This window comes from Phaseolus vulgaris, chromosome 9 (assembly GCF_051622355.1).
Source record: "Phaseolus vulgaris cultivar YP4 chromosome 9, ASM5162235v1, whole genome shotgun sequence".
NCBI lineage: Eukaryota > Viridiplantae > Streptophyta > Magnoliopsida > Fabales > Fabaceae > Phaseolus > Phaseolus vulgaris.
This window is the reverse complement of record NC_143506.1, coordinates 10,725,858-10,752,337: the sequence shown is the minus strand read 5'-3', so window position 1 is coordinate 10,752,337 and position 26,480 is coordinate 10,725,858. Positions and strand designations below refer to the sequence as shown.

Below are 26,480 nucleotides of genomic sequence, written 5' to 3'. Positions count from 1 at the left end.
TGTTTAGTGTTAGAAATGCAGTGTTGGTTTACAGTAACGATAAATTGACACTTTTAGGTTATATATTTACCTCAGAATCAAAATATATTATTATTTATTTTAAAATTTTATTTATATTAATTTTTATTAAAAATAATATTTGATTACTAAAAAGAATTGTAAAGTGGAATGAGAAAAAAAAAACTAGTGTTAAATAAATAAAAAATTATTTTCTTTCTGCTAGCTTCTGCTTGAGCTCTCTTGTTTGTTTCATTGTGTATATTCCACTCCATATACTCCTATGCTCTTCCACTACACTTATTCATGCCCTTCATAATTCACAACCATTTTCTACACACACGCCTAGTTGCCTTACTTTTAGATGAAAAAAGAAGATATTTTAGGGTAATGGTATATTATATCGTATATATATTCATCACACTCTGAGTTCAAAGGCTCATGCATAGCACTGCCTAACAAGATAAAAAAGAACTGCAAAAGAGTGTAGCACCCACAATAGTTGATTCCGTCTGTTATTTAATCAATATTTTGAAAGCACGTTCTAGAAAGGGACTTATCTACCTTACTCAAACCAGAAAGAGAATTAAATAATTCCATTTAAAATGATTGGTATTATTCTTATATGTTTTAAAATGATCAGTTTATTACATGTATTTTTATATGCACCAATCATTTTAGATGGAGCTGTTTAATCTCACTTTTACGTTTAGTAAGTTAGAGAAGCCTTTAAGACAGACATACATTACATTTGACTGACATGAGAGAATGATCAAAGGTATTCTCTCCATGGTTCATGAAAACTTGGAAAATACAAAATCTAAATATTCAATCTGACCAATGCATGGTTAAGATTACGCAAGGTAACCAAAGCAATTGGCTTTCACCAAAGGGAAAGTAAATGAGGAGAAAACTCGTCAACATTCATGTCCAAACTCCGGGAGCCAGAACATGAATGCATCTGCATTTTCAGAGACTATTTTGAAGCCAGGCTTCTCATTGGACAGTTCAAAATCCTTCAAATCAGACCACAGGTCGGCATCTGTAGGATCACTCTCATCATTGGGATATTCTTGTTTAACAATTGGGCTTTGTGATCTGATAGGAGGATCATGTTGCTTTTGTTCATTTGGAACATTTAAGTCTGCGTGGGAATTCTCAAGAAATGAGTCCCAAGTTTCATATGTGACCATTTGTGGAGCCTTGAGGGTGTCTTTGCATGTGTGGAGCCCAATATACGTAATATTGTACATATCAGGATTCTCTTCTAACCGTTGCACCTGTTTCATGGCTTTGCAACCTTGTTCAAACTTCCTAGTGCATCTGAAGTAACTCCTGAGAATAGTTTATCAATAAATGCATGTGAGTTATTAGAAGAAAAGTTTGTGTAACAAAAATACAATTCAACTCATTCTACCCATGAAAATCTTAGTACTGATAACTTTGAGTGTCCTAAGTAGTAGTCTCAGTGTACAGCAAAGTTTCCTCATTCGAGTTTCTGCATTAATTTTCTAGTTGCGTGATTGAGTTTAGTTTCTAAATTAGGCATGATCTTCTGTAAAGGAACACAGAAAAGAGTACTTCTATCTAGCATTCCCAATTAAGGTGTTTTTTAAAAGATGACATTTATATATAGATCACTCTTTTGCTCAACTTCAAGTTCCGGCAATAAAAAAAAAGAAAGAAAAGGAACCAAAAATAGAAAAAGAAAATGAGTAGAGTGACTCAATTTTTGCTCATATTGAACGAGTGAATATCTTTGCCTGGTTCAGGGAAGGAGGAAAAATGAATGTGAACAAAATGTAAAATAATGATTACCTAGGAAACTGAGAATTTAGAATATCCTTTTGTCCGTACTTTCTCCATGCATGATTATCATCAGTGGTCTGGGAAACTATGGACCATGTCTGTTCAGTCTTCCTGCGCACCAGTTTAAGGCATGCCATGCATGTTATTTAGTGTAATAACACAACATTGTTGAGAATAAGAATATCTAAAGAAAAATAACCATTCCTCATTGCTTTATTTAAAAAATATATAAGCCTTTTTTCTGTCATATAGCAATTTATGTTACACAGTATAAAGAGAAAAATGAGAGAGAGAGAATTGAAATGATTGTATTGATCCATACGATCATACCAAGGCAGGCCACTCCACTAAGCTAAAAAAAAAGGAACGCACTTGAAAAGTCTTGCACACAGTAATCAAATCAAAGGATAAGAACGAAAATATTCCAAAAGTCCAATAGTTAACTTAACCTCAAAGCTTCAATTTTCTATTTTTTTTTTCCATCAAGAGTATCTTTACTCATAAGTACATATGACTATAACTAGGACTCTGTCCGTACACATCCCAATTCACCAAATCCTCTCAGCACCACCTCCCAAATCACTGACAAAACATGCTTTCTTGACTGAGGAAGTAACATTGCAACATCCAAATAGTATTATTCCTTATGGATAAGTTTCTGTAAGGTTTAGTATAAAAGATAAAAAAAAAAACTAATTTAGTAAACTAAAATTGGTTCATGAATAAATCAAAATCAATCTTTTATAGACAATTCAAAATCTCTACAAATATATACAAAATAGATCACATGAGGAAAATGAGAAAGAGTGAAACTAAGACCTTCTTTTGTAGGAACCTCTGCGATCCTTTGAGAGGGGCAACGATCTCTTTCTACTCTCAGTTGAATCCTCAGACCTAATATCAATGCTTGCAGCCTGCGAGGCATCTTCCCCGGAAATCACGAGATTCTGAGCAACCTCGTCTTCACCACTTGCAGCCTCGGAAGAAGTCAACAAAGAAAGAGTTTCAGCGAAAGATCTCTGCACATTGGTCACAAGTTCTTTAGCTGCAACAGACCCATCTGGGCCAACAGGGTTCTGAAGCAGAAACTTGAGCTGAGTGGCATAGTCGAGACCCAGAACAAGCTCTGTTATGACCCTTTTGCTCATGGCTGAGGAAGTTGGAGGGGAAAGAACTCTCACTGCTATTGGGTCTCTATTTAGTGGCTAAGGATCTATTGTTATATATTTTTGTTGGAAATTTAGGATTAGGCAATGGTGGCTTTGGAGAGAAGGAAGAAAGAGGTGGGGTTTTGCGAGGAAAGAGAGATAGCAGTGAATGGAAAATATGGGGAAGGGAGGGGGTGATGTTGAACCATGGAAGAGGAAAATTTTCCACACACAATAACTTTGCTTACAAAGCTAACCATGACGTTGCTCTTCTGATGCAAGGGTGACGTTTTCTTTCTTTTGTTCTTTTCTTTTTTCTTTTCCTTCAAAATTAGAACTTCCACCATGTTGGAGGTGCCAACTGTTTTTATTTTTCTTATCTTAATTCAAATAGAAAAAGTCACTTTTTTTGTACACAACCACGTTGTTCCTTTTAATGCCTATTAAATTATTCACTCTGTTTTGTTTTATCTGTTTACCTTGTAAATATAATAGTAATTTTTACAGATTTATCATTATGACAACGAGAAAGAAATAATAATAATATTAATAAAAATATCAGTGTCTTCAGAAGCAAATGCAAAGCACTCATCATATAATAAAATTAATTTGAATAAATAAAAATAATTAATTATTATATTAATTAATTTAGATACTATCTTATAAATTAAAAATTATTAATATTTAAATTGATTTTATTATTAATTAATTTTTAAATTGATATATAATTAATTAATAAAATTTTAGTTATAATTACTCTATATTTTAATATTTATAACTAAACTTAGATATTAATTAGATATCAATTTAAAAACTAATTTACAATTTTTTTATTAATAATAAAATAATTTAAATATAAAAAAAAATATTTAATTTATAAAATAATATTTAATTTATAAAATAATATTTAATTTAATTTTTTATTTAAAAACTAATTTTTATTTATAATTTTGTTTAGTACTAGTTGAAATTATTAAAATATTTAAAAGAAGTTTTATTATTAGTAAATAAATTCACACAAAAAATTAATACGTTATTTTTTATCTAAAACATTAAGATAATAGGTTTATGTACCAATGAACAAATTTATCAATTCACACTCAAAATACAATGAAATTTAGATGTAGTCCCACCCGTGAGATTATGTTGTTTGGCTTAAAAAAAAGTCGAAACCACATCGTAAAAGCTTAGAGACAATAACTTTTGGAATTAGATAGGAAGATATGAAAATATACATAAAAAAGGATAACGATTAAATATAAAAATAAAAGTATAATAAAAAAAACTAAAATAATGATATCTAATATAACTTTTTGTTTGACGCTGTAATCAAAATCGATAGCCCGTAAAAAAATCAAATAACAAAATTTTAAATTTAGAAAAAATAAACTTTAAAGACAAAAGAAATCAATACAAGAAAATAGATATTTAAAGTTGATTAAAAATTTATATTAATAAATAAAAATTAACGTCATTAGTTAATATTGTTGAATTTGTGTTAAAAGTGCAATGGATTCCAAAACTATTAGCGTTCACTCTTAAAAATCAACTCTAACTATCGCTATAATTGAATCGATAAATTTATTACTAATTTTTAAATTAAATTTTAATTAAAATAATTTAGTATTGGTCTTGACGTTAATACGTATTTATTTTAAAATTTATTTAATTTAATTTTGATTAATGATATTAATTAAAAAATTGTAAAAGGCTTCCATTCTCTTATTGAAATAAAATACAACAAAAAAAATAAAAATAAAAAATAGTATTAAAAAGTTATTAAATAGAGACTAATTTTAGAAGAAAAAAAAATCACAATATTAACTAAATTAGATATTATTATATAAACTAAAAGAGTTATTAGTATTTTAAGTAGTTTCTATTATTAATAAATAATTTATAAATTGGTATTTAATTAGTTAACAACATTTTAGCTATCAACTTTAAATCTAGTTAGTTGGTATCTAAAACTTTGGTAGTTAATTAGATATTAATTTAGAAACTATTTATTAATAATAAAAATTACTTTAAATATTAATAAGTTATGTAGTCTAGAAAATAATATTTAATTTAGTTAATATAGTGTCTAACTATTAATTGTCTCTAAGAATAGTCTTCTATTTAATGATGGTTTTTTTTTTAGTGAATGAAGAAGATGAGTATGTAAATATTTATAAAAAATATGAGAGAAAACTTTTGAGTGAAAGCATTTATCATCTTTAGATATAAACATTTTGATTAAAAATAATGACATTAATTATTTTTTTTTAAATCTCACACAATACCTCCATTTTCACAAAATAAAATATAAACAAAAAGTATATAATTAATGAAGAAGAATAATGTGGAGGAAGAAGATGAGTGTGAGGAGATTTATATATAAAGATGAGAAAAGAATTTTTTTATAAGAAAATTATTTTAAATTTAAACATTTTGATTAAAAATAATTTATAATTTGTATTTATTACCACAAAGACACACATATTTAAAATATATAAATTCAACATTAACTTAAATAAATAATAAATTAAATAAAATTAATATCTATCTACTCAATACTAATTTAAATAAATATAAATAATAAAAATAAATAAGATTAGTGTCAATTGACAATAACCTTATTTATTTTTAATATTTATTTTAGTTACTATTTATTTAATAAATAGCATTGATTCAAATATTTTTATTTATTAAAAAAATTAAAAATAATTAAAATCATCTTATTTTGAGAAAACTAACTTTATTTAGTGTGTAACATTAAGAATATTTTATTAATATCGATTAAGTCAACATAATATAATATTATCACACAAATTTATTTATTTAAAAAATTAAATATAATTAGTATCAACTTAAAATTAAGTAATCCAAATTTACCAATATCTAAGTATACGAATTTATTTATTAAAAAGTTAAATATAATTAACATCTACTTAAGATTAAGTAATTCAGCTTTACCAACGTTTAAGATTAAACGCCATTATTTAACAACTAAATCATTTTAAAATAATTTAATCTTTTAACTTTGTTAAAAAAAATATATTTTTTTTATCGTGTCAGAATCAATTAAGTCCATTTTAATGTTAATTTAATATTTCCTTGTGAAGAAAGTTACAGCATAAGCCTAAGTTGGGGCAACTAAAATCCTAACTTAATATCCATATTATGGTAATAAGGAAGGCTGAACTATTTTGTAAATTAAAATAATTAAGAAAACTAATAAGACAGTTTTTATTATTTTTACTAATGTAAATTCACATTGCACTTAGCAATACCCTTCCTTACCCTGCATTCCCCATTTTGCCTGAAAACTAGCAGTAAGAAAAGTTAATAATTACAGTAAATGAGGAAATAACTCACCGTTAATATGGTTGGTAGTTCCAAGAATTAATGTAACAGTAAAATCCAATGAGGAATTTTCGATAATTTTATTTTATAACAAAATTATTTAATGTCTTATCCTGAAATACTACTACTTATAGTTTTTTTTTTTTTAGGTTTTAAACATTGTGTTGAAATTTTATTTTTCATAAAAAAACATTCCTTTAAATTTTCTTTCTTTATTTTGATTTTTTTTAATATACCTACTATTTTTCTTGTCTTATAATATTTTGTTTATTTTGAATTAGTTTTTAAAAAATATTTGATAGAAATTAAAATAAGTTATTTACATAATATAAGAATAAAAAATATTATATAATGAATTAGGAGGAAAGTTAGATTTTATAAATGTAAGAACGTTAGAGAAAAAGAAAAAATATTATATTTGATTGTATTAGGCTATAGTTGAGGAGTTAAAGAACATTTCTATCCGATTAGATTTTCAAATAGAGTAAGTTCATTTTTACTCTAAATATTAAATATTATTTGTTCCATGTTTTTTCCTTAAAATTTAGTCATCATTCTTTGTGGGATCAGTTGAGAAGTTTAATCCTCTCAACTTATTCTATTATATACTGATTTTTTTTTTGTTCTGTTTGAATAACTTGCATTAGGTTCGTAAATCTTGAAGTTTATCCAGACTGTGGGGAATAAAATTCTAGAAGTTGCTTAGAAAGCAAACAATTAAGGTAAGGGAAGCTAAATTTAATTTTTAATAGCACCTTAGGATAGGAGATTTGAAGGGGATGTGGTCCCAATATTCAATTTATCTTGTAGGGATGTTGTGTGTGTGTGTGTATATATATATATATATATATATATATATATATATATAATGTGTTGTTTGTTTATATATTATTTAAAGTTGTGGAAATATTAGATTTTGATGGTTTAATATTTAAGTGTTTTTTTATGCTAATTAAGCTTTTGAATGTTGTGGATGGTGTTTAGAATTATATTGTATGATGAAATGGTGTGGAATTGAATTCATACATTTGGGATAATGTATGGACTGATGTTTGTTGTGTATTAAGTATTGATGCGTATGTGGTAACAGAGATCTTTGAGCTTCACTGATGATCTAAGTCACATAGACTAAGATATCAGGTGGTGAGAAGCTAATGAGAGAGTTCATGCACGCCTTGGGTTGTATTGAACTTACACTAATCCTTTCTGTTGGATTCGTTGGTAATCTTTAGATTAGGTGTTAGTATCTGGTAGGACTTACTTAATATGAGTCTCCAGGAAGACGTTGTTTGTTGAATATTATGGATGTGTAGATCCATGTGAGATCTATGTGATTGTTTTATTGTTGAGATTTGAAGAAGATTGAATAATTTGATAAATTGATCATATAATTTGGTTTTCTCTTTTGATTTAATTGTGTATATTATAAAATTATATTTTCATTAGTTTACCCTTGTTTTTCGTGTTGTGTTTGAACTGCGACGACTGCACTACACGAGGAGCATATGACCATACAGGTGCAGGAGAGCCTTAGAGGTTTCATAGTTTTATTTTGAGCTATGAATATGTAAATATTTGCATTTCTATAAATCATAATCATGTATTAGGAATATTTTGAAAAACTCCAAATTTATAAAGAAACTGGTATAACTTTTATTGTAATAGTTATATGTAAATTATGAGGTGTTACATTGAAGTCGCCACCGTAGTTTTCTTTTTATGGAAAACTAAAAACAGCTTTTAAAAAGAGAAAGATCTTCAAAATTAAATTAGAGGAAGAGAAAGATCTTCAAAATTAAATTAGAGGAGTTGATTACATGTAAAATATGTATTATAATGTCTCTATTACAACGGTACCTTTAATTAAATTGAAAAGTTTATATAATTTTGAAAATGCTTTTTTTTTTCTCTAAAAATCAAACAAAATTATATGTAAAAATTATTTTAAGCTATTTATGTTTTGGAATCAATAAAATGTTTATAAAATTATTTATTTACGTTCAACATGGATTTTGCTACTACTTATTTTGATTTACAATAAAAATTAAAGTTGTGTAATTTTTTTTATAAAAGATGTTTGTATGTGTTGATATTTTTTAGTTTTGAAATTTTAATATATTTTTAATATTTTAAAAATATTCTTCATAGTTAAACTTATTTAGAGTATACAAAATAGTGCGATAAATAATACTTAAAACACACTTACAAATCATCTAACTAAGTAAAAATAGTATTCACTATACATCAATCAATATTGTAGATGGTCATGTGAATTTTATTTCTAAAAAAATGTTTAATTTATATAATATTTATTGTATCTACATTTTTTTTAATATTGGATATAGAAGATGATGTGATTGTTGACACATATACTTACTATTTTAGTTTATTTAGTAAAGTAATTTTAAAAAGTAAGATATCAAATATAGGGTAACATGTATAGTCATACAAATATTTATTTAAGTGTATATATAGGGGTACTGTAAATCTAAAAAAAAATATTTTACTTTTATCATATTAAAATATATTCATAGTTTAACTAACATATACTATATATAAGATATAAGATGATGTGCACACTTACTACCCTTTAATAATAAAGGTTGTATAAACTACACAATTATATATAAAAAAAAATCATACTAAATAAAGTTAAGAACATTATTCAAGTAAATGGTACATGTTATCATATTTATATTTAACCACATATATATATATATATATATATATATATAAATAGTATAAACTACACGTCCAAACTAGTGATGTCAAATGTTAATATTTATATAATTTATTATTGTATAAACTATCAAAGTTATATAGATAAAACAAAAAATGGAATCTAACTCAATGACAAATCACTAAAATCCAATATAATGAAAGCCTATCAAAGTAAAACTTGTTTGATGTAAACCGTTGAAACAGACTAATGATAGATTTACATCTCCCATCTACATCCATAATCCACCTCGCAATCAAATATATTATCATTTAATTTTAAAGTTTTGTATATTAATTTTTGTTAAAAAAACACAACATTCTATTATTAAAAGGAGTTGTAAAACGAGAGTGAAAAAAATAGTCTCAAATACTTTTTAAAAAAAATAAAGTTCCAAAATTGAGAGTACATAACAAAAAAACAAGCATTGCACTTTAATCCTTTAAGCATTTGCACTTTAATATACAATGAAAAACATTTATTTTAAGAATCTGGTGTCAAATAAGAATATACTCTCAAAATAATATTTTCTTTCCTGAAACATGATATATTGATAATGCACTTTTTTTATCCACATAACAATTTTTACTATTATTTGGATGTTGAGATATAGGACTAAAAGAAAATAACTATGGTAAACCAAAAGACAAATAATCCAAAAACAATTAAAAATGAAAATATAACTATAATTATATATAAGAAATAAAATCATATATTTAAATTAGAAAAAAAGAAACTTACATAAACTAGATTGATATAATAATTTACAGCATTTAGTTCAATTCATGTTTCTTTGTCTATATGTCGCTAACCATTTATTCAAATACTAATATTTAAGAACAAAAATGGCTACCAGTTGACATGAAACCTTTATAATGATTTAATGGCCATAAATATTAGAATCCAGAAATAAAAGCACTCGAATCATATAGTACACAGATTGGCCAAGTCATTTTAAAATATAAAAAAAAAAACTGCTATTAGTTAAATTATTCTTTAATAAATGTCATGTCACATTAAAATGAGGTGGCACTTCCAATTTTTAAAAAAATATGTAACTCAAATATACAAATTATCTACAATTTTAAATAGGTTTAAAAATAAAAGGAATTTAAACTGTTTTTTTAGTCATTATCACAGAAAATAATATTTTTTTATAAAAATCTTATTACTATCCAGATGATATGATCAATAAATATCTATATAATATATGAACAACTTTCAAGTATATTAATATATAAATAATAGATAAATACATGGTTATAAGATTATAAATATTTGCATACAAATATATTATGTTAAAATCATAAAAATAATTATCTACATTATATAAATTTGAAATTATATCTTTAAACTGTAAGAATAATTATGTACATTATAATTATAAGTGAACGAAAAAAATTACATGCAAATATGAATATTTAAATCTTAGAATAAATACTTGTATATGAAAAATATAAGTTTTTTTTTTGTGTAATTGTAATAATGAGAAAAAAATATTGTCATTATATCTAAATAAAAAATAAAAAAATTTTAAAAAAAATTAAATAAAAAATTTATTACAAAGTGGACTTTAAGACTCTACGAAAGTGAACTTTAAACCTAACTCAACCCCATAAAATCGGTTCATAAGATTGAGATTTGCACTCAATTATATAAATGAATTGTCTCATCTCGACGTGGGATCTCCATCAAAAATATTTATTTTATTTAAAGAGAATAACCCACAAGTAATAATTAACACACTATATAATAAGTTAGGAAAGAAAGAAAGAAATGTAAAATACCACTTGCTACTGCCGACCAGTGTTGTTGATAAAGGCTACTAGTAACAAAAGTACAATAATAAGATAAAGTTGTTGTTTTTTAATATGTATAGGGTCCCAATTCACAAAACAACACCACACTATGATTTGCCACTTGGTTAGAGCTTACAAAACGGCCAATGGTATTGCCAAGTGCCTAACAGCTGTATTATTAGTATTGAAAATCTTGCTAGTGGAACACATATATCTTTAAATTAGTTTTTAAGTCAAATTTACCAAAAAGTAAATTTTGAATATAATTCAATTTTATTAGACTGATTTATAATTTATAAGATAGAGTTTACACTTAATTATATTAATTATATATTATAAGATGTTTTTCATTTTAGAATTTCCAACAAAATTTATTTTTCACTTATCTATTGTAACGAGATATTCAATAATGATATCTCACTTTTACCTTCTCATTTTTTTTACCACTTTTACGGAGGGTAGTGAGTAAATTATTCTAAAAATAAAGTTGTTTTATTTTAAAACTATTTATGCATATTAAATATACAAATTTAATTGCTGAATTAAAAAGTTATTAAATAGATCGAATTTGTATTCATTAGAGTTAACGGTAAATTTATTAAATCATTTTCAATTATTATAAACATGCAGATTTCTGAAAATGAATGCATTATTGTTTTTCAATTCAATCATATACACAATCGAGTAAACAAAAAAAGAAAAGCGAATTTTTTTTTAAGGATAGAGGAGAATGCCTTGGGGTGCCATGAGGCGGCCGAACGGTAGTGGTGGTCGTCTTCCTCTTCTTTCTTTTACTACCTTCTCTAGTGTGTCGGTCGGGCTCGAACACTCCAGCAGAAGAAAGGTTGCCAGTAGCAACCGTCTCAAGACTGCCCTTATCCTTACGGGCAACCTTCATTCGCAGCTTGGCCAACATGGTCGTAGTTTGGGGAGCAGCTTGAGTCATGATACATGCATGAGACAAGAAAGAGTTAGCTAAGATGATAAACCGACCGAGATGAAGAATAACAATATACCATGAAAATCAATCCATTGTTGGGACGACTTATATATAGACAAGAGCTTTCGGGTAGGAAGCCTTCTTGGTAGCCTATCGAAAACAACGTAAACTTCCAAGTCCTCGATGCTTAAGGACGAACGAGACCACTGTTTAATCGAGTGGGGTATTGGTCGAATAGAAAGGAAATTTGGACTAACCATTTTGATAAAAAAAAATACTCCATACCCTCCGGTTCTATGAAATTTTTAAAGAAATTTCCCTTGAAGTTTTTGTATGAGGAGGTATAAGGGGCAAAAATAACACATCCTAGTCGACGTGATAACCAACTTACAAGGTCGGTCGGATGAGATGTATAATAATGGAGGAATGTCTTTGGGGAAGGGTGAAGGCGAAACATGTCACAAACAAGACGAAAGGCCTACAGGGAAACCTATGAATTGGGATGAAGTTGAGAAGGAGCAACATTGAGAGCCCTAAAGACATCCATTGTAAACTCATTGAAGGGGAAAGCGATGTGAAGGTCAAAAAATAAGCAAGAGTAAGGAAAAAAAAGGAGGTTCGAAAGGAGCCTGATTGATACAAACGATATCGGTTGGATGACACGAGTCTATAGCAAGGATGTCATCAACAACATCAGGTTTCAGAAGACACACTCTATCCACGAAAGAAGCAATGGAGGAAGAGTCACGAAAAAGATAAAAAATACTCGCTGTCTTTGGGATCAACCCAGTCAAACCCCATTCGATGGGACGACTCCTCAACGGGGGTTGATCGGTCGACTACCATGGTTGGTCAACAACCGCGACACAGTCTCTATGGGTTGAGAGGGACCTACTTTTCACCCCCCAAACGATCAACCCTTGAAGAGTTGGTAACAGGGGGCAAGACTTTTGGATGGCCCCGACAGATAGAGGCTCGGTCGAGGAGGAACCAGACGAAGAGGATGAAGAAGAAGAGAGGGAAGAAGTAGATTCAGAGGAACTAAAGAGAGAAGACATGACTAACCTCTCGAAGTAAAGGGAAAACACCTTGTCAGGTTGTAAGAGTTTGAAAGTTGGAGCAAAGCAAGAAAAAATGAAGGGTAGAGGACCACTATTTATAGGTGTGGAGAGAGTGGAATAGTGAAACGTCATTTTGATATCAATTGTTAGATTATTTCTGATCCAACGATCCTCATCGCATTGTACAGTTTCGCACCCAACAAACCCTAAGTCATCATGAGACACATCATGTCAAGTTCTCGGTGCCGCCAATTTCACATCACACCTCGGTAAGCACAACAATCATAATTAGATTTTTCATGATAAACCTTTCGAGCCTAGGGGTTGGGACCGGACAAATCCCAGAAGTTTCGATATCTGGTTCATGCTGACCAACATACCCAAATGCATTAAAGTTTCAAAAAGAGATTAATAAGCCTAAATAGTGGGTAAATATTAGATAATGTGTGCTTAATTATGGTCTAGATGCTAAACCAACCTAATAATAATGAGTGCATAATAATCATATATATAGTCACAAGTTTCGAGAAAAAATATGTCATTATTACACATAAATTGCACTGAGCATCGAATGCCGAGTACTTACTTGATCGTTGGAGTACCATTGCAGGTGTCATCCCGACCGAGAACATACGAAGGCGAGATGAAGTTGGTGTAGAGGAGAAGGAACAAGAGTTATCCAAGACAAGACGAAACTACTGAGTTGAATAAAGAAGAAATACAAGTGACCGACCAACTAAAGGAAGGAGACAATAGTTCTATGAGTCTCTTTTTATACTATAACAGTTATCATATTTTGTTGTTGTTCTACTTCTAAAATCTTTTATACTGTGAATAACTTGTGAAAATTGTGGTGTTTTGTGCATCAATCTTCTCCTCTTCTCAATGTTTTATTTGCATTAATAACTTAATGGTCCAAACTAAACATAATTAGTAAAGTTCCTAGTTTATTAACTTTTGGTGTTTCCATTTTTAAATTCTAGATATATTAGAAGTTATCAAACAATATTTATTTTCATTATATTTTTTTTTATTTCTCTCCTCTTTGCCAAATAAAACATTGATTAATCCAGTGATCATATATACATTTTGATTATGCTACCCTTGACTAGAGTTTTTCTAATCATACACAACTTTTAATTTCTAACACCATTTGCTTTGTCTTGTCACAAATATCCTCTAATAAACTAATATTGTTTTACTGTTTCAATAGATTCTCTACTAAATAAATTATTTGCACAACGTAATAATATAACTTACTTAATTACTATGACAAGTCGTCAAATCATGTGTTAGTGTGGTATGCTTTTGACCATTTTTTTGTCTCTTTCTAATAAAACTAAATTTCATCACCACACTTTGTTTTTACACAGTTTTGCAGACTTGTTAATATTTCCAAAGCTAGATCCATTATCCAAGTACATATACAACAATAATTCAAATTATTATCTATTTTTAGTTATGAAGATGGTAAACATTCAATTACGTATGAGTAAATAAAGTTTAAAAATTAAAATTAAAATAATAAAATTTTAAAAATAAAAAGATAATACACAAATAAATAAAAAAATAAAGAAATAAAAAATAAGAAATAAGAAATAAGAAAAACTTAAATCTTTAAAATTGTTTCTTTTTTATTATAAATTTTTAAAGTTTCAAGATTTTAGATTTTTATCATTTATTTGTATCTTGTTTATTTAAAGGGAGAGAGAGAGAAAACTTAAAACATTTTTTTTTTCATTTGGCACATCTTTTTTATTATTTACCACTCTTGTTTTCTATATATACACCCATCAGTTTCTTAAATAAATTCATCTCCATCGTCTTTAATATGGTGTATAATTTACACTATATTTATTTACCATTACAAGAAAATCATAAAAAAGAAATTAACTTTTAGAGATCAAAATAACTAGTTGTTATAGTAACTAAATTAGAGACCATTTTAAAAACTAAAAAAAAACTTTGGTTGCTCATTAGATTTCAATTTAGAAACTATTTAACAATAATAAAAACTAATTTAGAAACCATTTTTTTTAGTTTCTAAAATAGTCTCTAATTTAGTTACTAATGAACTAATTATTTTGGTCTTTAAAAATTGATTTCTATTTCATGATTTTCTTGCAGTGTACTGCATGACTTATAAGAGTATTAAATATAATTATTCGCACTTTCTTATACTTTAAACAGTGAATGAAAAAAAATTATAGAAAATATAAAAAATTAAAAATTAAAAAAATAATCAATACAAACACAAAAATATTTTGACCTAAAGAATTATGTAAAGAGCGATGTTAATTCTTATCCAATTTACTTTTTCAAAAATATTTAACCTTAAGAACAACGTAATTTCTAATTTAAAAATATGTAAGAGTAAGTTCAAATCATTGTTGGACTCAAATAAAAAAAAAATTTAAAAATTCTTTATTTTTTACATTTTTTTTTCTTTTTTTAGGCAAAGTAAATATTTTTAAAAAGTACATTTATTATGCACAACTAATTAAAGATATCATCTTCTGATAAACTTTGCATGGTGTTAACATCTTCCTTACATTTAATCGACTTCCGAACTCCAAATTCCATTTTATAGATCTTATTTTTTATTTTTCCGTAATTTTTTATAATAAATTATAGTGACAACTCCTTTATTTTTCAAAGTCTTTCTTTATCATCCCGACATGAAATTCGGTTGCAACAAATATTTATGAAATATTATTTATAAAAGATTAGATAAATATCTATATATATATATATATGTTGTAGGTTATTTTTTAAATTCTAAATTGTACCATTATCTTAATTATAAAGTTGATCTTAAAATTATAATTAAAATATAGTAAATTAGTAGTTATTTAGGTGTATGGTTGCATTTTATTTGTATCAAGTCTACATAAAGAGAAAAAATTATTTGAAACAATAAACAATGAATGATGTTGTTTATGTCATGCGTAATTTAGATTTGGTTGAGAAAGATGGTAAAAAAAAGAACTTGAGGAGTATGAACTTTATGATATTTCCGATTATGAGTGGAATATTAAAAAACTTAAACAAGGACACTAAGAATGCAATTTTAAATGATGATCTTAATTCAAATGGAGATAACGAAACTCTTGATTTGAAGAGATCAAGCCTAATGCACTAGAAAGAAGAAGATGTTGTTCTTTCCCACCATTAAATAATAATAAGTTCTTATGATCCAATCATTTTTTTTAATTTAAACTATTTAAGATAAATAAGCTTTATTTTAATGATTTAATATATATATATATATACTATTAAAAAAATATTAAATAAACATCAATTTTAAAGAAAAAAATAATTTTGTTTTGTTTATAGAGGTGAATAACCTTTATTTTGTTTTGTCTGTTATGATTTTAATATTTATTGATTGATTATTTTTCTCTTTAGCTAGACTTAGAATGGGTGTACTGTTTGTATATATTCAGACTAATTGTTTTTATCACAATGGAATAATATTAGTATTAGAGATATTCATTCTCATATCCTTTGCCTTACTTTTACTTTTTACTCTTTTGTTCATCTTTGATCTATTTTATAATATGGTATTAGATCCATTTTGAGTCTATCCTAACGAATGTTTGTTGAGCTTATCAGGTCACCCGCTATCGAGCCGTTATCGGACCACCCATAATATGTTGTCCCACCACACGCGAGTTGTCACTCTCGGCATGAGGAGGGTGTGTTGGAGATCCCACATTGATTAGAGATGAGAATATTTCATTGAATATAAATGGGTGCAAACCTCACCCCACGAGCTGATTTTATGGGGTTGAGTTAGGCAAAGTTCACTCTCTAACATGATATCAGAGTCAAACACTTATTTTGATGGGTATTCAAAATAAAATATAAGGTTGATAGGACAATTGAAAGGTATAAAGCAAGGTTAGTAGCAAAGGGATACACACGAACATAAGGCATTGACTACCTTGATATTTTCTCTCTGGTAGCAAAGATGACCACCATAAGGTTGTTTCTTTCTCTAACTTCTATCTATAATTGAGAATTGAAACAATTAGACATAAACAATGCCTTTTTACATGGAGATTTGAAAGAAGATGTATACATGGTTGCTCCTCCTGGATTGACTTCTATTCTACCATGAAAAGTTTGTAAACTAAAAAAGGCTTTATATGGCCTTAAGCAAGCCAACAGAGAGTGGTTTGCCAAACTGTCATCATTTTTGTTTTCTATGGGATATACTCAATCTATGAATGATCATTCCTTGTTCATTAATTTTTCTGAAGGATCTTTTACAACATTATTGGTGTATGTGGATGATATAATATTGGCAGGAAATGATAAAAAAGAAATTGCTCAAATTAAACTAGCCTTAATCAAACATTCAAGATTAAAGATCTTGGGTATTTAAGATATTTTCTTGGTCTAGAAGTAGCAAGAAGTAAGAAATGAATAATGGTGAATCAAAGGAAATATACATTAGAATTGTTAACGTATGCATGTCTTTTAGCATGCAAACATGTATCTCACTAATACTCAACCTGACATAACATTTTATGTACAACAACTCTCTCAGTTTCTTGCTAAGCCTACAATTGTTCACTATACTGCAACGATTAAAATTTTCAGATATATTAAAGGAGCTCCCAGTCTTGGTTTATTTTTCTCTTCCAACACTTATGCTCATCTCAAAACCTTTTGCGATAGTGATTGAGACACCTGCAGTTATTCAAGACAATCAATGATTGATTTTAGTGTGTATCACAATCAGTGACTGGTTTTAGTGTGTATGTTGGGAATTCTCTCATATCTTGGAAATCAAAGAAGCAATGAACAATATCAAAGAGTTATTGTGAAGTTGAATACATGACAATGACCACTGTTACATGTGAAATTCAATGACTAACTTATCACTTATCTTCTTCAAGATTTCAAAGTTCCTTTTGAACAACCATCTCGTTTATACTGTGACAATGACTCGACAAGATACATCGTAGCAAATCCACCCAGTGTTTCATGAGCGTACAAAACATATAAAAATAGATTGTGACGTTGTTAGAGAAAAACTAAAGAAGGGTCTCATCCATTTGCTTCCCATTTCCACCATAGAACGACTAACATTTATACAAAAGCTTTAAGTCCTCAATTTTTTAAGAGTATTTGTTCTAAGCTGGGTCTCATCAATATTTGTTCAGCTTGTGACATATTAAAGGATATGGATATCAAAGTTATCGTTATAGAAGGATCCTAATATTAATGGTGTATTTTCTAATTATTAGTTGTTTCTGTTTATAGAAGTGAATAACCTTTATTTTGTTGTTGTTGTTTTGTCTGTTATGATTCTACTATTTATTGATTGATTATTTATCTCTAGACCTAGAATGAGTGTACTGCTTGTATATATTCAATTTAGTATTTAAATCTTGATAACTAATCAAATACCAATTTATAAATTATTTTTCAATAATAGAAACTAATTTAGATATAATAATTTTTTTAAGTTTCTAAAATAATAATTAATTTAATTAATATAATTAATTTTTTTAGAATTAATTTTTATTTAATAATTCTTTTTAGTGATATAAATATTAACATTTTTTATCGAAAGTTGTCAACTGGATTTTCTAATTGATCAAGTGCATAAATGATCTTAATCAAAATTTGTTTCTTATGATTTTATAATTAATAAAACTTTAATATATGTAACTATTTATAGAAGTGTTATAAGGGGTTCAATTGCAGTGAACATCATTTTTTTTTTAAGTATTTATTGTAAATTATCATGTTAGAATAACTTAACAATTTTGTATGACTTCAACATATTAATATTTAGTAAAATTTATAATTATTTATGTGCTAAATCGTTAAAATTTTATTTTGAAAATATTTGTTTGAAATTTTCGTATTATATAGGGTATACTATTGAAATATGAAAATAAATATATCACAATTTTTTTAAAAAAGATACAAATTTTTATGATGATTATTGTTAAACTTGTCATAAAAAATATTTTTTTTTATTGATTTTTCTTTAGCCATCATAAAAATTAACACATTTTATAACGGTTAAAACATTATATGTCATATAAAATAATACTTTCTATGATGAATGTAAAGACAAAACAATCATAAAAAGTGATTTTTTATGACAAATATTTTAGGTTTGACATAGAAAGTACATACTTTTTATATTTGTATCTATGACAATTTAAAACTCACATAAAAGATTTATTTTAAGTTTTTTTTCATAGTATGTGTAGATCTAAGTATAAATTCATATTTATATATTATACCAAAAAATTAGTTAAAAAATATAGAATTTGATGAATTTATAAGATGTTATCATATATCAATAAATAAGAGAAAATATCAATAATGTATTAAATTTATAAATATTTTATTGTGATTATTATATATATAATTTAAATTATACTTGATTTTTTTAACTTAGGCTCTATAAAATAGTTCATTTTACTTAATTTTAAAATTCAGTTATTATTTTTTAACTTATTTTTATTTTTATTAGATTGTAAATATCTTATCTAAATGTCAATTTATTCTTAAATATTATGTTAGCAAATCTTACAATAATAAACCAGTTAAAAATATACTATTTATTAAATTTGCAAAAAAAATGTTACAGTGTAATAAAATAATACTATCAGTGAAATATTCTAAAAAACTAAAATATCATATTAATTTAATTTAAAATTATCTATACTATTATATAAAGAGCATATATATTTAGTAATTATTTTAGTGTCATTTTATAATTGAGTAATTCTACCTTTTAATAAATAAATAAAATAAATAAATAAATAATTTAATAAAATAAATAGTTGAATAATTTGTATTTATTTTTAAATAATTAAATATATATATATATATATATATATCCATAATTTTTAAATACTAGTTTTTACAAAATTATATATGTTTCTTAAATTATATTACTTTTATTTTTTAATTAATTATTCACATAAATAATAAAATTAGAAAAATATGAATAAATATGTGTTTTTTGGCTAATGAAATATAAAAGGAATGAAATATCGTCAGCTATTAACAAAAGAAATATTAAAATTTTATTAACTTAAGTGATTTATATATAATATATAAGAAAAGAATGGGACTATTAATAAAATAAATAAAAACCTTTAAAACATAAAGTACAATAATAATTATTAATCGTAAAAATCAACAATTTAAAATTATAATAAATTAAATATATGTTTAACAAAACATACAATTAATCATAATTATAACTAGTGATCTTATAATTAACCCTTTTTATTTCAAATTTATTATCAACTATTTAATAAATCCAAATCAATTTTAAGTTTAAAGCTACCAAATAGGTTTGCATTTTTTGAAAATAACCTAACAATCTTGCTGTGATGTGACCGAAATGAACCAACAAACAAGGAATCATTGGTGAAGGGTCAAACAGAATTCATTCAAAATTGATGGCCTGTTATATATATCTAAGAAATTATGATATTTATATGTAAATTTTTGTGCACAGATTGTTTTTCTTTGACGTTATATAAAAATATATTAAGCATTATTTTTCTTGTACATTAAATAAAACAAAAAAAAAATAACAATTAAATATTATTTAATCATTTGAAATGTTTCATCTTATAAAGAATAATTCTGTATCTAGAATTGATTGAAATCAAAGGTTTGCTTCTAGGGTTCCCTTTCGCAGTTGAGACTTGAGAATTGAGATTCGAGAAAATGGCCGGTTTACCAGCGAGGCTCCGTATACAACCCGTGGACGTCAAAGCCGCCGCCATGTGGGGCGTTGCTGCCGCCACCGGCGGTCTCTACCTTGTTCAGGTTAACATTCTTGTTCCCCTTCTGTTAGTTCGATTTTCATTTGTTTTTTAATTTCTGGCTTCCGAAATTGCCTTGATGTCAAGGATTTGCGCACTATGTCTGGTTTGCCTCCTCACATTTGGGACTTTGCATATTGATCTGAAATTTAGTGATTGAATTTCTGTGTTTTGTGTATTTTGATGAAAACTCATATTTGGATTGCCTTGTGTGAATTCGTTTTCTAAACTTAATGGTTTTTGCTGGATTTTGTTTATTTTACGTTTTGGATTTTTTTTTAACTATCTCCGATGTTGCTGTCTGAAGGGGTGATTCAACAATCACATGCTTGATTTTGGTTAATGGGTTTTTATTTGCAGTCTCGTGGTAAATTGTGTCAACATTTGGAATTATGTTTGTGTAGCGGTATTGTGCATTAAACTTTGAGGTATTTTGTTTTACTTTGTTAAATCTCAGGCTGTGAAAAAATCAGGGGTGAGATTTTCAAGTCAATTTCAGTTTATTATCCCCATTAAACGAAGTTTTTTCTAAAAAGAAATTAAGGAGTGAAACTCATGTACTCAAACATTGTATATGAATGAAGGATGAATGGAATGAAGAAAAACAAACCAGATTTTTTACCGCTTTCATTTGACTTTGTGTGCCTTCCTTCCCTCCTATCCTATGTGGTTGGAATGCAAAGAAAGTGGACAAATTGGGTTGTCATATCTTCTTATCAGAAGTTCATTGATGCAGTGGGAGAGATTTTAAACTCTATTTTAGCTCTAGCACTTCTCTCTCTTGCAGAAATTTTAGATGGTATACAAGTATTTACATCATAGTTTTATTAAATGTAGTGCATGGTTGTTTATCATCCAAATCAATTTCATAGTTTTATTAAATGTAGTGCATGCTTGTTTACCACCCAAATCAATTTTACTGTGACACACGGATCGAATCAATTTTTGTGGTTAAAATTAGTTTGGACCAATGTATCAATAACATTTAAGGGTTAAAATTTAAACTATCAGATCAGAACTAGTTCTACCAAACTTTAAAATAATTGTAATAGTTGGTTTATTCAAGATTCATTCATGTTTCAATGATTTTTAATAATTGCCGAATTCGGTGGTGTTTCATACTTTTTAACTTGCTATTTTGCTTTATGATTGACCAAATGTGTTTGGTAGTTTTTTTGTTTCTGATAATGTTAAAAATCTTCTCTGTTACAACTTAAAATTGTACTCTCAAGTTCCAACAAAAATTGGTTCATATGTTCTGCTTTTGATGAGTACTTTTTACTGTGTTTGTTTGCTGAATTTGATGTTCTCCCCTTGTCACGGCAGAAAAAATAAAATGAAATGCTGTCTCGTCACATATTCCCGTGCTTCATCTTAGAGTGTGAAGAGTGACTACATGAAAAACAAAGGTGCTTGGGACAATGAAATGATCCCAACCTTTTGAAGATATGATTCTTGATTGTAATGACGTGTGTCAAATGACTTCGATAGAATTAGGGATTGATTTTTAGATTTTCACTGCTAAAAACAATGGAGGCTACACCTCACTCAAACAGAAAAATGCATCTAGATAGTCCTGATGCTCAGAACCTCTAGTCCAAACCTTTTCTCTTCAAACCATGGCCACCTGCACTACCTATCCTCCCCCCTACTCTCGTTTCTCTGCAATTTCAAACCTTCCTCTTTTATTCACTGCTCAGCCTTTGATATTGCTCTCAAGACTTAATGACATGAATATTCCCCTTATTTTCTATTTTGTCTTCCTCAACCTATGATTCTTCTACATATCGTCGTCCCTTTCTTGTAGTATACCTCAGTATATGATCTTTCTTTTTCTTTTCTTCTTATCTTTGAATAACCTAACATGATGAACAAGACATACATAGTTAAATGTGTAGAAAGCACTGTGATAATGCTCCAAATGAATATACTTCAAGTTGGATATGTCCAGTTTTTCAATTGAACTGCTTCAGTGCTCTTGGCCAACTCTCTTTAGGATGTTGTAAGGAAGTTTGCTTAAATATCTTTCCTGACTGTATTAATATAATGCCTATTCATGGGTTTCTCTATTTTGGTAAGTTATTTTTCTTCTATATATGTGTATTCATATCTGGATTCTGGTTGGTTTTGAGTGCGGACCTAATTCATTCATTGTTTAAATCGTTAACAGCCATGGGGATGGTTGAAGAAGACTTTCTTTGAGAAGCCAGAACCTGAGCAAAAATGAGTTGGCATCTGAGAAGAATGTTTTTAATTTTGGGATCATTGGAAGGATGAGTCAAAGAATAACAGTTGAATAATGTTATTTTCTGCTGAGGTCTTCTAGCACCTGTTTTATGCTATAAATTTGGATATTGAATTTTAATGTTCTGTCCTGGTGGTTTTACCGGATTTTTTTGTTTAATATCAACTTCCTTCTTGCTCCATCATATCGATTTTTGTGGCGATAGCATTCTCTGCCAAAGATGTATTTGGAATTTCTCAACTTTCTATAAAATAAAACTGAGCACAAGATATGGTTAATGTCATCTCCATATTATAAGAAGTTTTAATTTGTTTTTCTTTTTTGGCTTTCATTGTTCGACACTATTTTTAAGATATTTTGGTAATTATCATTCCAATGCATGGATATAAAAATTACTTTAATTAATGTTTTATTTGATTGTTAAAAAATACTTTTTAGTTCTTATAGGCCTCATGGTTTTATTTAAGAAGTAGAGTCTTGAATTTTATGTCATTAATATATTTTAACTAATAGATTTTATAAGATCTGGAACTTAAATTTATAAACCTTCGTATTAGGAACGAAGATGTCCTTAGTGAAGGAGAAGTCCTCAATCAAAGTTGTTACCAAAAGATGGAATCCTCATTTTTGTTCATAAAAGTTAGATGACTGTTTGAAAAAAATATAAATAAAAATTCCAATTTATCTTTTAATTTTCATTTTTTTAATATGTAATTTAATGATATACATTTTTTAGTTATTCAAATAATTAGTATTCTTTAGTTAGATATTAACTACAGATTTTGGATAATTTGTTTTGTAATTTATTTAATTTGGTTTATAACTCAGTAAAATATTTTTTATAATTACGAAAATGCAAGCAACATGACACTTTTAATATGTTGTCTCACTTGACGTTACAAAATATTCAGTAAAGTCTATATCTCACCATAGAAATCAGGAGGTACAAGAATAAATTATTTAGTATTTAGTAACCTCTGTCATTGAAGTGAAGTGCTGATAATAAAACCAATCTTTGAAAGATAAAAAAAAAAAGATGGAAAAAGAATTTGAAGGTATAATTTGTCAAGCAAATTAGTCTTTGATAATGTTATAAATCAAAATGTAATGAAAAAAAGTTAAAAAATATATTTTTCACAAATAGTCTTCAATTTATTAAGTACTATTGAAATGTATTTTCAAATAATTTCCTGGAATCAAGTTAAAAAACTACCATCATATTTCTTACCATCAAACTAACTACAATCATGTTTTCAGTCGTTCAAATTATACATTTTGATGTTGTATAAGTTTCATAAACATTAACAATAATATTAAAATAATTTACAATGGCCTAATTTTTTTAATTTCAAAATATTCTTAACTATTCTTATAAGTAGGAACATTTTAAAATCTAACATCTTCGACCTGATGTCTTCTCCTCGACAAACTACATCAGAAACAAAAAAACCAAACTATCTAGAAAAATCTTTATTAAACACATATACGATGAATAAATAAAGAATAATTAAAATTAATTAAAATATGTTAATACATTCTTATTTTTATATTAAACTAAAATTAATCTTAAGAGTTGTGTTAATCCATACTTACTTAAACAGTGGTTTTATCACTTTTATATTCACATTTTTAATAACATTAAATGTTCCAATTACCGAATACTAATTTGAGCGCGTTGAATAATCTTTTGAAAATACCACCATTCCGATGAAGACTTAAAAAAATTAACAAATATAACAATAAAATCAAGAAATATAGAAACAAAGACATCTTTGACACCAATCCAAGAACAAAATTATGGGTTATTACTAACAAAAATATAAAATATATTTAAATTTTTAAAAGATAAAGATAAATTCAATTTTATTATAAACGTAATCAATATTTTACAAATTAAAAAAACATAAATATATTTTATATTTTTTAATGATTTTTTTTCTTTTATTCAAATAATAACTATTTAATTGAAATGGCAGTGTTTTCTTTAGAATAATAAGTATAATGTTTTAATTTAAAAATAATTACACATAAGGTGAAGTAAAATTAGTGCAAATTGTACTCATGTGACATTTACAAATCTATAAAGTCTATTACAAATTAATAATGGGAATTAAAATATACACCCTAAATTTTGTTAATTTTTATAGCAATTAAAAAAATTATAATTAGTAATGACCAAAAACTTTTTTAATCTTATTTTGAATTATTTTCCATATTTCGAATTCCTACTATTTTCATATATATTTATATATAAGATATCAATATATTTTACCTTTTTCTTTTATTAGATAAAATAGGTTCTTAATGAATATTTCTTTATTTAATGTCCTATTAAAATAAATATATAAATTTTTTAAAATAAGACATTGTAAACATGACACATACCATGAATAATCGATTATCTAAATATTTTTCAAGTAATATTGATTAAGGAAGAAGACTTATTCACAAGGTAATCGATTATCCAAACATTTTTTAAACATAATCGATTAAGGAAAAAGAACTATTCAAATGGTAATCAATTACCTATTTATTTATGCTACCATAATCGATTAGGGCACAAACAACACTAATCACATAATTGATTATCTTAAAAAAAATACACTTATAATTGATTAGGTTCTCAACTTAATCAATATTCTCTATTTTAAGTTATAAAATCGATTATCCTTACATTTGTTTTTTTTTTTATGCAAAATCAATTATGTATGTTAACAAGATGATCAAAATACTAACATGCACAAATCATTTTCGGGACAAAGTTGAAAAATGACACTGGACTCTCACCTTATTTCTTTGCATATACGCTAGGATAAGTTTGGCATTCTCAACACTTTTCCTCGTCCTCTGCACAAACATGTGGATCAAAACAAAAATAATATCGCCAAACCGTTATCAACAATACATCTATTAATACAACACATGCTAAAAGTTTATTTGTTTTTAAGGAATAAAAGAAAGAAAAGTTAAAAAAATACACAAACAAAGAAAAAATATATATAAAATAAAAAAGGTATGAATGGTGAGAAAAAAATATTTGAGGTGTTAATATAGAAGTAATTATATGAAATAAATTAATACAGTAAATATTAATTATTTCATTAATTTTAATATAATATTTACATTTTTCTTATAATAAAAATAAATAACTAAAATAATATTATTAAAACAACAAATAAAATATAATAAAAGACATATTTAACTTTCAACTTTTCTATTCATATAAAAATAATCTAAACAAATTTACATTTAAAATTTTTTCTTTTAACTGTCAAGAAAGACTAACACATTCTTTTAATATTATATATTATATTACTATATTATATATTAACAAGGAGAATTCCTTTCTCATAATAATTTTTTTAATGTATACAATTCTATATTAATTTTATTCTTATCAATATAATTTATTTCATTCATTTATTTTTTAAGTTTTATAATTATTTTTTAAATTTATTTAACTACTTATAATAAAATTATTTATGAATATATATATTATAAATTTAATATTATTTTTTATTTTAAAAATTATGATAAAAATAATTTTTACGTTATTATAAAAAAGTAAGAACATCCTTGTGAGTAATGTGTGTTTCC

General features: G+C 26.4%; 1 protein-coding gene and 1 pseudogene across 2 annotated transcripts; both read right to left on the bottom strand.

Moving 5' to 3' along the window:
• Positions 1–685: 685 nt before the first annotated feature.
• On the bottom strand, positions 686–3,301 carry LOC137821972 (putative WRKY transcription factor 70). The gene is given in 5 exon segments (XM_068626798.2): positions 686–956; positions 958–1,332; positions 1,816–1,917; positions 2,626–3,011; positions 3,212–3,301. Coding segments are annotated over 5 exon segments (1,029 nt in total). The 3' UTR covers positions 686–880.
• Positions 3,302–20,503: 17,202 nt separating this feature from the next.
• LOC137820976 (uncharacterized) lies at positions 20,504–23,160 on the bottom strand (annotated as a pseudogene). The gene is made up of 2 exons (XR_016515788.1): positions 22,778–23,160; positions 20,504–20,629 (listed from the first exon to the last, which is right to left on the bottom strand). The product of XR_016515788.1 is annotated as an uncharacterized LOC137820976 (transcript).
• Positions 23,161–26,480: the final 3,320 nt, after the last annotated feature.